The sequence below is a fragment of the Bombina bombina genome, chromosome 4 (assembly GCF_027579735.1).
Source record: "Bombina bombina isolate aBomBom1 chromosome 4, aBomBom1.pri, whole genome shotgun sequence".
NCBI classification, from domain to species: Eukaryota; Metazoa; Chordata; class Amphibia; order Anura; family Bombinatoridae; genus Bombina; species Bombina bombina.
In genome coordinates, this window is record NC_069502.1 from 1,146,589,230 (window position 1) to 1,146,609,977 (window position 20,748).

Here is a 20,748-nt window from a genome sequence, read left to right on the forward strand (position 1 = left end):
CTTTGCAGGACATGGCTGCAATCATGAATAATACCCTATCAGAGGTATTATCTAGATTGCCTGAATTAAGAGGCAAGAGCGATAGCTCTGGGGTTAGGAGAGATACAGAGCGCGCAAATGCTGTTAGAGCCATGTCTGATACTGCGTGACAGTATGCAGAACATGAGGACGGAGAGCTTCAGTCTGTGGGTGACATCTCTGACTCGGGGAAACTTGATTCAGAGATTTCTAATTTTAAATTTAAGCTTGAGAACCTCCGTTTATTGCTTGTGGAGGTATTAGCTGCTCTGAATGACTGTAACACAGTTGCAATTCCAGAGAAATTGTGTAGGCTGGATAGATACTATGCGGTGCCGGTGTGTACTGACGTTTTTCCTATACCTAAAAGGCTTACAGAAATTATTAGCAAGGAGTGGGATAGACCCGGTGTGCCCTTTTCCCCACCTCCTATATTTAGAAAAATGTTTCCAATAGACGCCACTACATGGGACTTATGGCAGACGGTCCCTAAGGTGGAGGGAGCAGTTTCTACTTTAGCAAAGCGTACCACTATCCCGGTTGAGGACAGTTGTGCTTTTTCAGATCCAATGGATAAAAAATTGGAGGGTTACCTTAAGAAAATGTTTATTCAACAAGGTTTTATTTTACAGCCCCTTGCATGCATTGCGCCTGTCACTGCTGCGGCGGCATTCTGGTTTGAGGCCCTGGAAGAGGCAATCCAGACAGCTCCATTGAATGAAATTATTGACAAGCTTAGAACGCTTAAGCTAGTTAACTCATTTGTTTCTGATGCCATTGTTCATTTGACTAAACTAACGGCTAAGAATTCCGGATTCGCCATCCAGGCGCGTAGGGCGCTATGGCTTAAAATCCTGGTCAGCTGACGTGACTTCAAAGTTTAAATTACTCAACATTCCTTTCAAGGGGCAGACCTTATTCGGGCCTGGCTTGAAGGAAATTATTGCTGACATTACTGGAGGCAAGGGTCATACCCTTCCTCAGGACAGGGCCAAATCAAAGGCCAAACAGTCTAATTTTCGTGCCTTTCGAAATTTCAAGGCAGGAGCAGCATCAACTTCCTCCGCTTCAAAACAAGAGGGAACTGTTGCTCATTCCAGACAGGCCTGGAAACCTAACCAGTCCTGGAACAAGGGCAAGCAGGCCAGAAAGCCTGCTGCTGCCCCCAAGACAGCATGAAGGAATGGCCCCCTATCCGGAAACGGATCTAGTGGGGGGCAGACTTTCTCTCTTCGCCCAGGCGTGGGCAAGAGATGTTCAGGATCCCTGGGCGTTGGAGATCATATGGACTTCAAAGCTTCTCCTCCACAAGGGAGATTTCATCTTTCAAGGTTATCAGCAAACCAGATAAAGAAAGAGGCATTCCTAAGCTGTGTGCAAGATCTCCTAGTAATGGGAGTGATCCATCCAGTTCCGCGGACGGAACAAGGACAGGGATTTTATTCAAATCTGTTTGTGGTTCCCAAGAAAGAGGGAACCTTCAGACCAATCTTAGATCTAAAGATCTTAAACAAATTCCATCATTCAAAATGGAAACTATTCGGACCATCCTACCCATGATCCAAGAGGGTCAGTACATGACCACAGTGGACTGCCTACCTTCACATACCGATTCACAAAGATCATCATCGGTTCCTAAGGTTTGCCTTTCTAGACAGGCATTACCAATTTGTAGCTCTTCCCATCGGGTTGGCCACTGCCCCGAGAATTTTTACAAAGGTTCTGGGCTCACTTCTGGCGGTTCTAAGACCGCGAGGCATAGCGGTGGCTCCGTATCTAGACGACATCCTGATACAGGCGTCATGCTTTCAAATTGCCAAGTCTCATACAGAGATAGTTCTGGCATTTCTGAGGTTGCATGGGTTTAAAGTGAACGTGGAAAAGAGTTCTCTATCACCACTCACAAGAGTCTCCTTCCTAGGGAGTCTTATAGATTCTGTAGAGATGAAAATTTACCTGACGGAGTCCAGGTTATCATAACTTCTAAATGCTTGCCGTGTCCTTCATTCCATTCCACGCCCGTCAGTGGCTCAGTGCATGGAAGTAATCGGCTTAATGGTAGCGGCAATGGACATAGTGCCATTTGCGCGCCTGCATCTCAGACCGCTGCAATTATGCATGCTAAGTCAGTGGAATGGGGATTACTCAGATTTGTCCCCTCTACTAAATCTGGATCAAGAGACCAGAGATTCTCTTCTCTGGTGGCTTTCTCGGGTCCATCTGTCCAAGGGTATGACCTTTCGCAGGCCAGATTGGACGATTGTAACAACAGATGCCAGCCTTCTAGGTTGGGGCGCAGTCTGGAACTCCCTGAAGGCTCAGGGATCGTGGACTCAGGAGGAGAAACTCCTCCCAATAAATATTCTGGAGTTAAGAGCAATATTCAAGGCTCTTCTAGCTTGGCCACAGTTAGCAACACTGAGGTTCATCAGATTTCAGTCGGACAACATCACGACTGTGGCTTACATCAACCATCAAGGGGGAACCATGAGTTCCCTAGCGATGTTAGAAGTCTCAAAGATAATTCGCTGGGCAGAGTCTCACTCTTGCCACCTGTCGGCGATCCACATCCCAGGCGTAGAGAACTGGGAGGCGGATTTTCTAAGTCGTCAGACTTTTCATCCGGGGGAGTGGGAACTCCATCCGGAGGTGTTTGCTCAACTGGTCCATCGTTGGGGCAAACCAGAACTGGATCTCATGGCGTCTCGCCAGAACGCCAAGCTTCCTTGTTACGGATCCAGGTCCAGGGACCCGGGAGCAACGCTGATAGATGCTCTAGCAGCTCCTTGGTTCTTCAACCTGGCCTGTGTGTTTCCACCGTTTCCTCTGCTCCCTCGACTGATTGCCAAAATCAAACAGGAGAGAGCATCGGTGATTCTGATAGCGCCTGCGTGGCCACGCAGGACCTGGTATGCAGACCTAGTGGACATGTCATCTCTTCCACCATGGACTCTGCCTCTGAGGCAGGACCTTCTAATACAAGGTCCTTTCAATCATCCAAATCTAATTTCTCTGAGACTGACTGCATGGAGATTGAACGCTTGATTCTATCAAGGCGTGGCTTCTCCGAGTCAGTCATTGATACCTTAATACAGGCTCGGAAGCCTGTCACCAGGAAAATCTACCATAAGATATGGCGTAAATATCTTTATTGGTGTGAATCCAAGAGTTACTCATGGAGTAAGGTTAGGATTCCTAGGATATTGTCCTTTCTCCAAGAGGGTTTGGACAAAGGCTTATCAGCTAGTTCTTTAAAAGGACAGATCTCTGCTCTGTCTATTCTTTTGCACAAGCGTCTGGCAGAAGTTCCAGACGTCCAGGCATTTTGTCAGGCTTTGGTTAGGATTAAGCCTGTGTTTAAAACTGTTGCTCCCCCGTGGAGCTTAAACTTGGTTCTTAAAGTTCTTCAGGGAGTTCCGTTTGAACCCCTTCATTCCATTGATATTAAACTTTTATCTTGGAAAGTTCTGTTTTTGATGGCTATTTCCTCGGCTCGAAGAGTCTCTGAGTTATCTGCCTTACATTGTGATTCTTCTTATCTGATTTTTCATTCAGACAAGGTAGTTCTGCGTACCAAACCTGGGTTTTTACCTAAGGTGGTTTCTAACAGGAATATCAATCAAGAGATTGTTGTTCCATCATTGTGTCCTAATCCTTCTTCAAAGAAGGAACGTCTTTTGCATAATCTGGACGTAGTCCGTGCCTTGAAGTTTTACTTACAGGCTACTAAAGATTTTCGTCAAACATCTGCCCTTTTTGTCGTTTACTCTGGACAGAGGAGAAGTCAAAAAGCTTCGACAACCTCTCTCTCCTTTTGGCTTCGGAGCATAATATGCTTAGCCTATGAGACTGCTGGACAGCAGCCCCCTGAAAGGATTACAGCTCATTCTACTAGAGCTGTGGCTTCCACCTGGGCCTTTAAAAATGAGGCCTCTGTTGAACAGATTTGCAAGGCTGCGACTTGGTCTTCGCTTCACACCTTTTCAAAATTTTACAAATTTGACACTTTTTCTTCTTCTGAGACTGTTTTTGGGAGAAAGGTTCTACAGGCAGTGGTTCCTTCCGTTTAAGTTCCTGCCTTGTCCCTCCCATCATCCGTGTACTTTAGCTTTGGTATTGGTATCCCACAAGTAATGGATGATCCGTGGACTGGATACACTTAACAAGAGAAAACATAATTTATGCTTACCTGATAAATTTATTTCTCTTGTAGTGTATCCAGTCCACGGCCCGCCCTGTCCTTTTAAGGCAGGTCTAAATTTTAATTAAACTACAGTCACCACTGCACCCTATGGTTTCTCCTTTCTCGTCTTGTTTCGGTCGAATGACTGGATATGGCAGTGAGGGGAGGAGTTATATAGCAGCTCTGCTGTGGGTGATCCTCTTGCAACTTCCTGTTGGGAAGGAGAATATCCCACAAGTAATGGATGATCCGTGGACTGGATACACTACAAGAGAAATAAATTTATCAGGTAAGCATAAATTATGTTTTTCATTGATATATTTGCCTTTTTTTTCTTTCCTATGCTATTTTTCTTCTACTAGATACGACGAGTCCACGGATTCATCCTTATTCGTGGGATATTATCCTCCTGCTAACAGGAAGTGGCAAAGAGCACCACAGCAGAGCTGTATATATAGCTCCTCCCTTCTCTCCACCCCCAGTCATTCTCTTTGCCTATACTAAGTAATAGGAAGAGGTAAAGTGAAAGATCCTATGGATAAAAAAATAGAGGGTCTTTTAAAGAAATTGTTTATTCATCAGGGTTTTCTTCTACAACCTATAGCGTGCATTGTTCCAGTAACTACTGCAGCAGCTTTTTTGTTTGAGGCTCTAAAGGAGTCTCTTAAGGTGGAGACCCCTTTAGATGATATTTTGTATAGAATTAAGGCTCTCAAGCTGGCTAATTCTTTTATTACCAATGCCGCTTTTCAAATGGCTAAATTAGCGGCAAAGAATGCAGGCTTTGCCATTTTAGCGCGTAGAGCGTTATGGCTTAAGTCTTGGTCTGCTGATGTGTCATCAAAATCTAAACTTTTAGCTATTCCTTTTAAAGGTAAGACCCTATTCGGGCCTGAACTAAAGGAGATCATTTCTGACATTACTGGAGGTAAAGGTCATGCCCTTCCTCAGGACAAGACGGTTAAAATTAGGGCCAAACAAAATAATTTTCGTTCCTTTCGAAACTTTAAAGGTGGACCCTCTACTTTCTCCTCCTCCACAAAGCAGGAGGGGAATTTTGCACAATCCAAGTCAGTCTGGAGACCTAACCAAACCTGGAATAAGTGTAAACAGGCCAAGAAGCCCGCTGCTGCTACCAAGACAGCATGAAGGGGCAGCCCCCGATCCGGGACCGGATCTAGTAGGGGGCAGACTTTCTCTCTTTGCTCAGGCGTGGGCAAGGGACGTTCAGGATCCCTGGGCATTAGAAATCGTGACCCAGGGGTATCGACTAGAGTTCAAGAATTTTCTCCCAAGGGGAAGATTTCATCTTTCACGTTAATCTGTAAACCAGACAAAAAGAGAGGCGTTCTTACGCTGTGTAGAAGACCTATATACCATGGGAGTAATCTGCGCAGTTCCAAAACTAGAACAGGGGTTTTACTCAAATCTGTTCGTGGTTCCCAAAAAAGAGGGAACCTTCAGACTGAGAAATTTGTTTAGGCATTTGAGATCTAAAATCAGAGTCCCATCGTTCAAGATGGAGACCATACGAACAATTTTACCAATGATCCAGGAGGGTCAATATATGACTACCGTGGACTTGAAGGATGCGTATCTTCGCATTCCTGTCCACAAAGATCATCACCAGTTCCTCAGGTTCGCCTTCCTGGACAAACACTACCAGTTTGTGGCCCTCTCCTTCGGGTTGGCCACAGCTCCCAGAATCTTCACACGGACATCGTGTTGGCTTTTCTAAGAACTCACGGGTCTAAGGTGAATATACAAAAGAGTTCACTGACAAGAGTTCCATTCTTAGGAACTCTGATAGACTCGGTAGACATGAAAATATTTCTGACGGAGGTCAGAAAGTCAAAAATCCTGACTACTTGCAGAGCACTTCAGTCCATTCCTGTGGCGCAGTGTATGGAGGTTATTGGATTAATGGTAGCGGCAATGGACATCGTTCCGTTTGCTCGCTTACATCTCAGACCACTGCAGCTGTGTATGCTCAGACAGTGGAATGGGGATTATGCAGATTTATCTCCTCAGATCAATCTGGATCTAGAGACCAGAGAGACTCTTCTTTGGTAGTTGTCACAGGATCATCTGTCCCAGGGAATGTGCTTCCGCAGACTAGCATGGGTCATAGTGACGACGGACACCAGCCTCTTAGGCTGGGGTGCAGTCTGGAATTCCCTGAAGGCTCAGGGTGTTTGGACCCAGGAGGAGTCCCTACTACCAATCAATATTCTGGAACTGAGAGCAATATTCAACGCGCTTCAAGCGTGGCCTCAGTTGGCTTTGGCCAAATTCATAAGATTCCAGTCGGACAATATCACGACTGTAGCATATATCAATCATCAAGGAGGAACAAAGAGTTCTCTAGCGATGATAGAGGTTTCCAAGATAATTTGATGGGACTCTTGCCATCTATCAGCAATCTATATCACAGGAGTAGAGAACTGGGAATCGGATTTTCTAAGTCATCAGACTTTTCATCCGGGGGAGTGGGAGCTCCATCCGGAGGTGTTTGCGGCATTGATCCATCAATGGGGCACACCGGAATTGGATCTGATGGCATCTCGTCAGAATGCCAAACTTCCTTGTTACGGGTCTAGATCAAGGGATCCCCAAGCAGTACTGATAGATGCTCTAGCAGTACCTTGGTCGTTCAACCTGGCTTCTGTGTTTCCTCCTTTTCCTCTCCTGCCTCGTCTGATTGCCAGAATCAAACAGGAGAGGGCTTCGGTAATCTTGATAGCGCCTGTGTGGCCATGCAGGACTTGATATGCAGATCTAGTGGAAATGTCATCTCTGCCAATGAGACAGGACCTTCTCATTCAAGGTCCGTTCCAACATCCAAATCTAAATTCTCTGCAGCTGACTGCCTGGAGATTGAACGCTTGATTTTATCTAAGCGGGGATTCTCTGAGTCGGTCATTAATACCTTGATTCAGGCTCGGAATCCTGTTACTAGGAAAATTTTACCCTAAGATATGGCGTAAATATCTTTTATTGGTGCGAATCCAAGGGCTACTCAAGGAGTAGGGTTAGGATTCCTAGGATTTTGTCTTTTCTCCAAAAAGGATTGGAGGAGGGATTATCATCTAGTTTCTTAAAGGGACAAATTTCTGCTTTGTCAATTTTACTACACAAGCGTCTGGCGGATGTCCCAGACGTTCAGTCTTTTTGTCAGGCTTTAGTCAGAATCAAGCCTGTGTTTAAACCTGTTGCTCCGCCATGGAGTTTGAATTTAGTTCTCAATGTTCTTCAAGGGGTTCCGTTTGAACCCATGCATTCCATTGATATTAAACTTTTATCTTGGAAAGTTTTGTTTTTAGTTGCTATCTCTTCTGCTCGAAGAGTTTCTGAGCTTTCTGCGTTACAATGGGACTCGCCTTATCTTATATTCCATTCGGATAAGGTGGTTTTGCGTACTAAACCTGGATTCCTTCCTAAGGTTGTTTCAAATAAGAATATTAATCAGGAAATTGTTGTTCCTTCTCTGTGTCCTAATCCTCCTCCTAAGAAGGAACGTCTGTTACATAACTTGGACATGGTTCGTGCCTTGAAATTTTACTTACAAGCGACCAAGGATTTCTGTCAAACATCTTCTCTATTTGTTGTTTATTCTGGAAAGCGTAGGAGTCAAAAAGCTACGGCTACCTCTCTTTCTTTTTGGCTGAAAAGCATCATCCGTTTGGCATATGAGACTGCTGGACAGCAGCCTCCTGAAAAAAATTACAGCTCATTCTACTAGAGCGGTGGCTTCCACATGGGCTTTTAAAAACGCTTCTGTTGAACAGATTTGTAAGGCTGCGACATGGTCCTCCCTTCATACTTTTCCAAATTTTCCAAATTTGATACTTTTGCTTCTTTTTGGGCTATTTTTGGGAGAAAAGTTCTTCAAGCAGTGGTGCCTTCTGTTTAGGTATCTGTCTTGTCCCTCCCATTCATCCGTGTCCTTTTGCTTTGGTATTGTATCCCACAAGTAAGGATGAATCCGTGGACTCGTCGTATCTAGTAGAAGAAAAGGAAATTTATGCTTACCTGATAAATTGATTTCTTCTATGATTCGACTAGTCCACGGCCCTCCCTGTCATATTAGACAGATTATATTTTTGTTTTCAAAACTTCAGTCACCTCTGCACCTTTTAGCTTTTCTTTTTACTTACTATACCTTCGGTCGATTTACTGGGTGTGGAGAGAAGGGAGGAGCTATATATACAGCTCTGCTTTGGTGCTCTTTGCCACTTCCTGTTAGCAGGAGGATAATATCCCACAAGTAAGGATGAATCCGTGGACTTGTCGTATCGTAGAAGAAGTCAATTTATCAGGTAAGCATATATTTCCTTTTTTTTTAATTGCTTTTAGTAGTATGATAAAACGGTTTTATTATTATTTTTTATTTATTTTTGTAGTGACTGAAAAGCAACTTAATGAGAAGATAGAAAAGCTCATGAAGGAAAAAAGTGAGGCATTGAACAAAATATCAGAATATGAACAGCAGGTAACTTGATGCTTCGTGTTTACAAAGTAAAAGGATTTAAAATGAATCAAAGTAAACTATTTATTTTGTATACAGATAAAAGAAGCCAAGGAGTCTGAGACCAAAACAAAGCATAAAAACAGCGATCTGTTGACTGAAACCGGCAGCCTTCAGGTAAATAGTTTATAGAAAGGGCTTAATCTATATAAGGAAATAAGACGAGTATCGGAACCAGGATGCCAGTGCAAAGGAAGGTTTTATTCAGGCTAGTAACAGTAGGACAAGGAAGCTCCTACTATCAGACGCGTTTCGCACATGAGCACATCCGCTTCATCAGAGATCTATGTAAGAACTGTATTGCTTTTATGAGAGAGACATAAGGTTTTCTTTGTGAAACATCTGTACTTTGCGTTTAACAGGGGAGACTTAAGGAGCTACAGAAAGCTAACAAAGAATTAGATGGAAAAATTAAGAATTTACACAGTGATCTGGAATTTCATAAAGAGCAGAATAAAAAGAAACAGGAAAAGGTGAGTAAAAACCAAACTCAAATCAGTTAAATGGCAATATTGAGCATAAATCTTGAGGTGTTTACGGTAAACACAAACAAATACTAAAGGCAAACCTCGTTTTATTGCAATTTGTACATATTACTCTCTTTACAAATTGAAGGTTTGTGCAACCCTGTGTCGAGCAACTCTACCCCATTTTTCCAACATAAATACACATACAGGTAGCCCTCAGTTTACGCCGGGGTTAGGTTCCAGAAGAAATGGTTGTGAATCGAAACCGTTGTAAATTGAAACTCAGTTTATAATGTAAGTCAATAGGAAGTGAGGGAGTTATGTCAATTCTGATAGGGGCCTTGAACCTAAGTAACCTATAATACATTATTTTTAAAGCTTTGAAATGAAGATTATAAATGCTAAACAACATTATAAATGGTATCAAATATTCACACAACACAGAATATATCATGAAACTAAGTTTAATGAACAAGAACATTTTTCTACTTGCTTTTATCTGCAAACAAAGCAGTAAGGTCTCTGCATTGAAACAGCATACACTGTTAGCTAATATCCGGTCTGCAGATATTCTATGCATTCCAGGCTGGACTGATTTTTTTTTTAGGCACCCTGACCTTCAAGCAGCTGGGCAGGAAGATGTAAACTTTCCCTCAAGGCTGCTAGATCTTGTTCCTTTGACAGCTCGATAGGTCTGGTCTGGTCTGTGTACACTGATTCATTTCAGACCTGTTAAGCTTGCAGATCTTTGCTGTAACACAAGCGGACAGCTCCACCTACTGGCCTGTCCTTATTTTAATCAATGCACTCTGCTTCTCAGTGCTTTTCAATAGCAGTCACATGACTGGGAAAAAAAGGGCGTTATTCTAAAACGGCGCAAATTGAACCGGCGCAAACTGAGGGACACCTGTATAAACACATAAATACACATATATATATATATATATACACACCACCAGCAAAAATATTATGATTCATTAAAGGCACATATGATGGTTAGCCTTTTTTTTTTTTTTTTTTTTTTTAGCAATAAAGTATTTTATAAATTATAACTTTTATATGCACTGGGAAACAAAAAAAATAGTGTGACTTACTTTATGGTGGTCTGGAACCAAACCCGCAGTATCTTCTAGGTACGCCTGTATTACACATTAGAATATGATCAAGCTTTTTTTTGTGTTTATGAAACTGATCTGTTTGAATTTGTTTTTAGGAGTTCTTATAAATATTTTGTCACAACAAAGCATTGTAAATATGTTTAAATTAAAATATTTGTCAAATTTCAGTCCATTCTGAAGGAAAATAGGGTCTCAAATAAGTATTTTTTTTCTTTTACTATTTTTGCATCGTCATTCTAATGCTGAAATTGCATGTTATGATTTGTTACAGTATGTCATTTTTCCATTAGTGACTCCACTTCCTATGTAGGTAAACTTGCTTTTTATTTGAGGTTCATTTAAAGGCATACAACATCATAAAAATAGATTATTATGTCACATGAGATAAGATATCCGTTTTACAGAAGGTACAAACAGTAAAATTAAAGGATAAGAAACACAAAGCTAATATTATATGTACCATGTGAACATTATATAGATAGGATGCCAATCACCTAGAAACCTTCTAAATTACACAATAGGCCACTCTTGGACCTCCAGAAGTAAAAGAAAGTATTAAAGCAAAAGAAGGTAATTGTAAACATAGGAGACCACTTGTGGATCTCAAGGAGTCAGCTGAGAGATGTGATTATTTTCAAACCCAAGAGTTCTCCGATACATGTCTTTCCTGTGTGGAGCTGAAGATAGACAAATATATGTCCCAACATTTAGTTTGGTGTGTCAATTAGGCTTCTCAGCTAGTGTCTGTCATGTGCTGTGTCTCCAACAATATATTATATTCTAACTTCGTCAACAGAAACCGTAAGTTCAACCGTAAAACTCCTAAGCATAAGCGCAAACTATCTAGAGCAGTTTACATATATCAAGAGAAATACGTCTCTAGCCTGTGCTCAAGATCATTATCCTCTTTCTCAGTCTCTGGGGTATTATGTGCGAGTATGTACTTGCCATCATGCGAAATCATTGCCGTTCAAAAGCCTCAGCAGCTTGGGGCAGCTGGCATCCCTTAGTGGTGTTACTCGTGAGAGAAGAAATCTCACAAATTGGGGATCTCTCTAGTTCCACTAAGTGCAAGGTCTCCCAATGTATTTGTAGGCTGAGATTGGTTACATCCAAGTTCAGATTAACAGCTCTCTCAGGTCCTGCAACATGAACTTCACATAGGTTTACCTCCTTGTGATCATGGAGGTGACCAGCACACACCATTTCAGTGGCTACAGGCGAACTAGCAGCACGGTGGAGGGTAGGTACATCTGTGATAGTTTTTACCTGGGGCATAAAAAAAAAAAATCTTCAAACTTTTTTGTGGGTCTAGCTGATTAAGGTCACCCTTTGGTACTGTGTCCTGGAATAATGAGTATAGTATTCTTTCTCGGCTCCATATCATTTCCTGGAAGTGCTGTTCTAGAAGGGACTGTAAGCGGCTTTCGCACGCATCCAGCGCTGCCATGTTAATACCTGTAATAGAAAATTTCAGCATTCTAGTAGGATCGCGGGGTGGTATTTCTCAAGAGCAAAATCGCTGTTTTATTTCAGGCTCAGTAAAGTTAAATCATTAGTCAGTGAGTGAAACTGATATACTCAGATTTTAGCATTAAATGCTGCGTAACGACAAGTCCACAGAGCACCTTGCCAGGTGGTAAAGTAAATGCCGCAACCTCATAAGTTGTAACGGGCTCTGATGCTAGCAGCTGTTTCCATAAGATTAGCCTCATCAAATGCAGGATCTTTAGTGGGTATTAAATCAAGTTGTGTACAAGATGAGTCAGCGAAAATATATTGTACAAAAAACGGTTGGAATGCTGGAGCAGCATGCAGATGTGCGACTATTCATGGCCGCTGCCCGGAAGTTCCCCCCCTAATTTTTGTTTTAATATGCCAAAAACACTACATTTATTTATTTATTTTTTCAGCTTATTGAAGGGAAGGAATCTGTAAAGCGACTCCAAGAGGTGTATTCACAGCACACGGCTGAACTTACAGAGGTGAAAAATTTATTTTTATTTATTTATTTCTTATAACCTTGTTATGTTTAAATTTAGTTTACTGTTTGGGGAAACCTTGTTTTATTGCATTGTTATAAATTTATTTTTTTGTCTTTTGTTTCCCCTGTAAACTGCAAGAAATATAGATTTACTTCATCCTCTTTGTTCAGGCATCAAACATTATATAGTTTCTCTATAATTAAATTTGTTCCCATGTTGTTGGAGATTGTATTCCTTCAGCTCAGTACTAGATTAGACATTAAAATGTTTTAAATGGGTTCTGTTTGTGAAATTGCTTGTAAAGGGACAATTCAAACTGTTTTTAGCTTCTTTGTCTGTTTTGCTTGTTTTTTCCTGTCCTCCCTATCTGTACATGTGTTTCTTGCTGTTAGCGCATATATTCTGCTGTCCCAGCTTGTCGCACGTTGTTTCTCTTGTAAGGTGTATCCAGTCCACGGATCATCCATTACTTGTGGGATATTCTCATTCCCAACAGGAAGTTGCAAGAGGACACCCACAGCAGAGCTGTCTATATAGCTCCTCCCCTAACTGCCATATCCAGTCATTCTCTTGCAACTCTCAACAAGCATGGAGGTAGTAAGAGAGAAGTGGTGAAATGTAGCTGTTATTTTGCTTCAAACCAAAAGTTTGTTATTTTTAAATGGTACCGGAGTTGTACTATTTTGTCCCAGGCAGAAAAATAGAAGAATCTGCCTGTGATTTCTATGATCTTAGCAGGTTGTAACTAAGATCCATTGCTGTTCTCACAAATGACTGAAGAGAGAGGTAACTTCAGCGGGGGAATGGTGTGCAGGTTATCCTGCTATGAGGTATAATGAAGGATTTTCCTCTATGTCAGACATGTTTAACAGACTAGCAATGAGACCAGCAAGCTTGGAAAACACTTTAAATCAAGTTGACAAGCAAAAAATAAAAACGGTACTGTGCCTTTAAGAGAAACAAATTTTGTTAGAATTTGAAAAACAGTGAAAAAAGGCAGTAAATCAAACAAAATTTTTACAGTGTGTATAATAAGCTAACAGAGCATTGCACCCACTTTCAAATGGATGATTAACCCCTTAGTTAAAAAAAAAACGGATCAAAAAAACGATATGGACGTTTTTAACAGTCACACCAAACTGCCACAGCCTTGCTGTGGGCCTACCTTCCCCAACAAACTATTTTGGAAAGCCTAAGAGCCGTTGAGAGAGGTCCTATAGCATTCAGGGGACTCCTGGAGGAAGCTGGATGTCTGTCTGTAACAGTTACTGCGCAAAAAAGCGCTAAATTAGGCCCCTCCCACTCATAATAACAAAGTGGAAAGCCTCAGGAAACGGTTTCTAGGCAAATTTAAGCCAGCCATGTGGAAAAAACTAGGCCCCAATAAAGTTTTATCACCAAAGTATATATAAAAACGTTTAAACATGCCAGCAAACGTTTTATATTGTAAATATAAAAGAGTATTACCTCAGAAAGTAAGCATGATACCAGTCGCTATTAAATCACTGTATTCAGGCTTACCTTACATAAATTTGGTATCAGCAGCATTTTCTAGCATTCACATCTTCTAGAAAAAATCTTAACTGCACATACCTCATAGCAGGATAACCTGCACGCGATTCCCACGCTGAAGTTACCTCTCTCTTCAGTCATGTGTGAGAACAGCAATGGATCTTAGTTACAACCTGCTAAGATCATAGAAATCACAGGCAGATTCTTCTATTTTTTTGCCTGGGACAAAATAGTACAACTCCGGTACCATTTAAAAATAACAAACTTTTGATTGAAGCAAAACAGCTACATTTCACCACTTCTCTCTTACTACCTCCATGCTTGTTGAGAGTTGCAAGAGAATGACTGGATATGGCAGTTAGGGGAGGAGCTATATAGACAGCTCTGCTGTGGGTGTCCTCTTGCAACTTCCTGTTGGGAATGAGAATATCCCACAAGGACTGGATACACCACAAGAGAAATAAATTTATCAGGTAAGCATAAATTATGTTTTTTTCAGGGAGTTATAAAACCAAGTAAAAAAACAAACAAAAAATCTTATAAGTTGTTGTTTAATAAATTAACAGTTTGTCCTGGAAAGGAACTATGGGATAATAGAGAGACCACTGCTATTATATGATAAATGTGTATTAGGTGTGTTTCTTTTGTTTTTGGGTTAATCAGTAAACGTATGTCTGTACTTTGCCTTTCAGTTTCAGATAGCCTTAAATGAGGCTAAACTAAAAGAACAGAAGGTGAGATCAGAACTGTGTGGTGTTCAGGAGGAGAATGTCCGGCTGAAAAACAACAAGGAACAGGTATTAATGATCTATGTGTGCAAAGTACCATTCCAATAGATACTTTTGTTAATTCTGTGTGTTGTATGCATTACCAGGACTTTACACTACTGCTAAATGCCCCCAACCCCTTACTAGCGCAAACATTTCTGCACATATGCTATTTATTATATACAGCAATAGCCTCTGAAATTGGTAACTCCCCATATTCTATGAATTTTATGTTATTTTCTTTCCTAAGACATGGAGAGTCTGCGACGTCATTCCCATTACTAGTGGGATATTCAACTCCTGGCTAGCAGGAGGAGGCAAAGAGCACCCCAGCAAAGCTGTTAAGTTTAACTTCCCTTACCCATAATCCCCAGTCATTCTCTTTGGCTCTGTCAATAGAGGATGTGCGAAGTTGGTGTCTGAAGATATTTAATTCTTTAATGGGTATTTTTCCCTGCAAGCAAGCATTGGGGTCTAGCTGTGTCCATGGCAATCTCTTTAGCAAGAGTAGTGGTGGCTTTTAAGCAGTTAAAAGGCGGCGAGGTAGTCTTTGCTTTACTTTTAACATTTTGCTACCCCTTTGCAGAAAGACAGAGTTAGTTACTCTGTTCTTTCTTTTTCTACAGGTCCATGACAGGGAGCAAAGTGCCTGTCACACCTACGTAGCAGCATCTGTCCTGCATCTGGATCTCAGGTAAGTGCCTTATCCTAGGTATTGAAGGGCAGCAGCACTTAAGAGGTTAATCCTTATTATAATCCAAATTAGGATATATATACTTTATAAGAAGGATTCTTAGAACAGATTATGGCAATGGGACCTAAATTTCCTTATAAATTAAGGATATTTTTTTTGGAATAAATACAGTTTTGGTTTATATGTGAGACTTTATTTGGCTTGAGGGACTTATATCTTTATTGAGAGATAAAGGTCAGATGGATGGTGTGTTTCATTACCGGAATACAGGGCACGTTGTTTTGGGAAACAGAGAGACTTATTTTTTTTTTAAAACAGTAAATCCGTGAGCAGATTAATTTTTGTTTTTCACCTCGCTCACGTGACACTCGCACTTCCGGCATTCTGGCGCTTAATGAGATGCTAAGTTTTATTATACTTTTCATCAACTGATTGTTTTTTCAGTGTAAGGAGGAGAAGATCCTTACAGAAAGGTCTCATTTTCCTCTGTCTAGTGGGGTGTTAATTCCTGTCTGGTAGGAACTTCAGGCAATCTGAAAGGTTGCTTTGAAGGATTCTTTATTGTTCTAAAAAAGTACGAATTTCTAATACATTTTGTCAGTTTTTAGTTTTTGCCATTTTCTTACTGTTGAATTCTGTAAAATGGATTCAGAGTTAGATCAATCTATGTCTGTTGATAAATGCTTACTATGTTTATAGGCTCAAATGGTTTTGCCAATGCAATTCCTCCATGTTTATCCAAAATGTTAAAATTTTAAAGACAAATTACTCCCTTCTGAGCCAAATGTGTCTCAGGATAATGCTGTGCGTGACATGCCTCAGCTTTCTCTTCAAACGTTCCAAGCCTTGATGGTTTCCGATACTTTGCCTTCTGTGTCCTCTCAACCTCCTAGGGGTGTTTATTTTCCTGGGGATTTTGCCGCTCAGATTACCTCTGCAGTAACAGCGGCTTTGTCAGCCTTCCCTTCTTTGGGTAAGCATAAGAGAAAATCTAAAAATTTGACCGCTAGTAAGGTTTCTGACCTCTCTAAATCTGCGCTGGTCAACCTTTCTCAATTGTCTGATAAGGAAAATACTTCAGTATCTTCTGAAGGTGAAATTTCAGACTCTGACTCCTTGGCGGTGAAATTTTCAGAATCTGAAGAGGTTTATGAACATCTTCAGTTTCTTCTGAAGGAGGTTTTAGCTACTTTGGACGACTCTGAACCTTTGGTTGCTGCCAACCCTAAGACATCTTCTAAGCTTGATAGAGTTTATGATTCTCCTTCTTCTGATTGTTTTTCCTGTTCCTAGGAAAATTTCAGAAGTTATTGCACAGGAATGGGATAAGCCAGGGGTCCCGTTTTCCCCTTCCCCTGTTTTTAAAAAAGATGTTTCCTGTTGCTGACTCTATTTGAGACTCATGGCGCACCATTCCTAAGGTAGAAGGTGCTATTTATACTTTAGCTAAGAGAACTACCATTCATATAGAGGATATTTGTTGTTTAAGGATCCTATGGCTAAAAAGCTGGAGGCTTATTTAAAAAAGATATATGTCCATCAGGGTTTACAGTGGCAACCTGCGGAAAGTATTGCCACGGTTGCAGGAGCAGCATCTTATTGGTGTGATGCCCTGTCTGATCTGATTTCAGAAGAGACAACAGTAGAGGAGATCCAAGACAGGATCAAGGCTCTTAAACTGGCCAATACCTTTATCTCTGATGCCAATATGCTGGTAATGCTGGAGCTAAGATATCTAGCTTCACTGTTTCAGTTTGCAGAGCTCTGTGGTTAAAATCTTGGTCAGCTGATGTTTCTTCAAATGCCTAGCTTTTGGCTTTGCCCTTTAAGGGTAAAACTTTGTTTGGACCTGGTCTGGCGGAGATCATTTCAGAGATTACTGGTGGAAAGGGATCTTTCCTACCTCAGAACAAGAAGAATAGACCTAAGGGTCGTCAGACTTCTAATTTTCGTTCCTTTCCGAATTTTAAGGGACAGAATTCTTCGTTCTTCCAGACCAATCCAGGTCCTCTTGAAATCCAGACAGCCCTGGAATAAGGGAAAACAAAACATGAAGTGGTTCCGCTGACTCTAAATCAGCATGAAGGGTCTGCCCCCAATCCAATTTTAGATCAGGTGGGGGCCAGGCTTTCTCTTTTTTGACAGACTTGGATTCACGATGTCCCAGATCCATGGGTTGTGGACATGGTATCACAGGGTTACAAAATAGGATTCAAGTCTCGCCCTCCAAGGGGCAGATTTCTCCTATCAAGACTATCCTCAAACCAGGTAAAGAGGGAGGCCTTCTTAAATTGCGTAAAGGACCTATCCTCCCTGGGAGTTATCATACCAGTCCCTCTAGAGGAACAGGGTCTAGGATTCTATTCAAATCTATTTGTGGTTCCCAAAAAGGAGGGAACTTTTCGACCAATCCTAGATCTAAAGTGCCTCAACAAATTCCTCATGGTTCTGTCCTTCAAGATGGAAACTATTCGTTCCATTCTTCCATTGGTTCAGGAAGGTCAGTTCATGATGAACATAGACCTGAAGGACGCATAATTACAAGTTCCCATTCACAGGGATCATTACCCGTTCCTAAGGTTTGCCTTTCTGAACAAGCATTTCCAGTTTATTGCTTTTCCGTTTGGTCTTGCTACAGCTCCCAGAATATTCACAAAGGTTCTGGGAGCTCTATTGGCAGTGATCAAATCTGAGGGAATTGCGGTGGCGCCTTATCTAGACAACATCTTGGTTCAGGCGTCATCTTTGTAACTAGCAAAATCTCATACAGAGATGTTGTCTTTTCTACGTTCCCACTGGTGGAAAGTGAATCTGGGAAAGAGTTCTCTAGTTCTATCTACAAGAATGATTTTCCTAGGGACAATCATAGATTCTCTGTCCATGAAGATTTTCCTGACAGACGTCAGAAAATCCAAGCTTCTGACTTTTTGCCTTTCTCTCCAGGCTGCCTTTTGTCCATCAGTGGCTCAATGCATGGAGATGATTGGTCTGATGGTGGCTTCTATGGATATCCTTCCTTTTACTCGTTTCCATTTGTGACCACTGCAGCTTTGCAGGCTCTGTCAATGGAACGGAGATCATTCAGATTCATCACTGAGGATAAATCTGGGCCCCCTATCAAGAGACTCTTTCGTGGTGGATTTACCAGGAAAATCTATGTCAGGGAACTTGTTTCCTGATACAGTCCTGGGTGATTGTGACTACGTACGCTAGCCTGTCAGTCTGGGGAGCTGTTTGGGGTTGTCTGAAGGATCAGGGCCTTTTCTCTTGGGAAGAGTCCTCTCTTCCCATAAACATCCTAGAATTGAGAGCAATCTTCAATGCCTTGACAGCTTGGCCTCAATTATCTTTAGTCCGGTTTATTAGATTCCAGTCGGACATTATCACCTCAGTGGCTTACATCAACTACCAGGGAGGGACTCAGAGTTCATTGGCCATGAAGGAGGTGACTCGCATTCTGCAGTGGGCGGAAGCTCACTATTGTCTATCTGCCATTCACATTCCAGGAGTGGACAATTGGGATGCAGATTTTCTGAGCAGACAGACCTTTAATCCCGGGGAGTGGGCTCTCCATCTGGAAGTGTTCTCAAGGATAACTCTCAGGTGGCGGGTTCCAGAGTTAGATCTGATGGCATCTCGTCAAAACGCCAAGCTTCCAAAGTACAGATCGAGAGATCCTCAGGCCGATCTGATAGATGTTCTGGCGGTTCCTTGGAATTTCGGTCTAGCATACCTATTTTCTCCGTTTGCTCTTCTTCCACGAGTCATTGCTCGTATCAAACAGGAGAGGGTGTCTGTGATTCTAATAGCTCCTGCTTGGCCTCGCAGGATCTGTTTCACGGATCTGGTACGCATGTCATCTCTAACTCCTTGGAGGTTACTTCTGAGGAAGGAGCTTCTAATCCAGGGTCCTTTCCTCCATCCAAACCTAGATTCTCTGAAGCTGACTGCTTGGAGATTGAATGCCTAGTGGTTTTTCTGAAGCGGTCATTAAACTATGCTCCATGCTCGCAAACCTGTTACTTGCTAAATTTACCATAAGGTATGGAGTAAATATCTTAATTCGTGCGAATCTAAGGGGTTCTCCTGGAGCCGGGTCAGGATTCCCCAGATTTTGTCTTTTCTTTAGGATGGCCTGGAGAAGGGTTTATCGGTACTAAATGGTCAGATTTCTGCACTATCTATCCTTTTGCACAAACGTCTGAATGGCTTACCAGATGTTCAAGCTTTTGTTCAGGCCTGTGTTAAAACATGTTGCTCCCCCGCGGAGCCTTAATCTAGTTAAAGTTTTGCAGCAGGCTCCGTTTGAGCCGCTGCATGTTGTTTATGTAAAATTGTTATCTTTTAAGGTTTTGTTTATTCTTCCTATTTTTTCTGCTCATAGAGTGTCTGAGCTTTCGGCTCTGCAGTGTGATTCCCCGTACTTTATTTTTCATGCTGATAAGGTGGTCCTTCGTACTAAATTAGGTTTACTCCCAAAGGTGGTGTTGGATCGTAACATTAATCAGGAAATTGTTGTTCCTTCTTTTTGTCCTAATCCTTCTCATGAGGAACGTCTTTTGCATAACTTGGATGTTGTACGAGCTTTAAAATTTTACTTACAAGCTACTAAAGCTTTTCGGCTATTCTCTGCCCTTTTTGTTGTTTTCGCTGGAAAACGTAAGGGTCAGAAGGCCACTTCTACTACTCTGTCTCCTCTGGTTGAGAGTTTTGATTCGTTTGGCTTATGAGACTGCTGGACAGCAGCCTCCTGAGAGAATTACAGCTCATTCCACTGGGGCTGTCTCCTCTTCTTTGTCTTTAAAAAAATGAAGCTTCGGGGGCGTGTCCGAACAGTGTACCAGCATGGACGCACTTTCTTTGAGCTCTGCATAGGATCCTCTCTAATCTGCTGATTACTGAGAAATAACAGCAAAATCACCTAACCTATTCTTCAAATAATAGCTCCGCAGTAGCTGGTGGCTATTTTGACATGCTGTTTTTATGACTTCAGGGCTACAAATCGGCGACATAAGACCTAAGGCAGCGGCCTGAACATAGGTGGCGACCCTCCCCGGTTATACCGGGTTACCAGTGCTGGCAGAAGATACCTGCCTTACTGACTGACTTTATCTAAACAGGTCCTCTCCTTTATGTACATCTCGCAACCACTATCAGCTTATAGATCTACACAGTTAATGGCAATGGCGAGATTAGTCACATCCACGTGGCGCAACGACATGCTAGACAAGTTTGATCGCCATTTTGCCAAGATTGAGGCCTTATTCCAAACCCTAATTGATAGAACGCCAACAGAAAAAGAGCTCTTCACATACATGGACAGTGTTACACTTGTAAAAGCAAAGAGTGCGAATACACAGCACTGCCAAGGAGCTGCAGCAAGCCTCTTCTCACAGCCCGATATCAACAACTGCACCAGAAAGCTGTCATCGCTGATAGAAACAAAAATCTCAAGCTTAACCAACCTGGTAAACAC

The 20,748-nt window shown here is 41.8% G+C and overlaps 1 protein-coding gene across 3 annotated transcripts in view; it reads left to right on the forward strand.

The window, feature by feature from the left end:
• The window catches only part of MIA3 (MIA SH3 domain ER export factor 3), a 220,057-nt gene that overhangs the window by 113,225 nt on the left and 86,084 nt on the right, over window positions 1-20,748 (forward strand). For all 3 annotated transcript variants that reach the window (XM_053712522.1, XM_053712523.1, XM_053712521.1), the window contains exons 10-14: window positions 8,605-8,693; window positions 8,769-8,846; window positions 9,092-9,202; window positions 12,228-12,299; window positions 14,504-14,608. In XM_053712522.1, coding sequence (XP_053568497.1) covers window positions 8,605-8,693; window positions 8,769-8,846; window positions 9,092-9,202; window positions 12,228-12,299; window positions 14,504-14,608 — 455 coding nt within the window. The remainder of the gene's footprint in view (window positions 1-8,604; window positions 8,694-8,768; window positions 8,847-9,091; window positions 9,203-12,227; window positions 12,300-14,503; window positions 14,609-20,748) is intronic.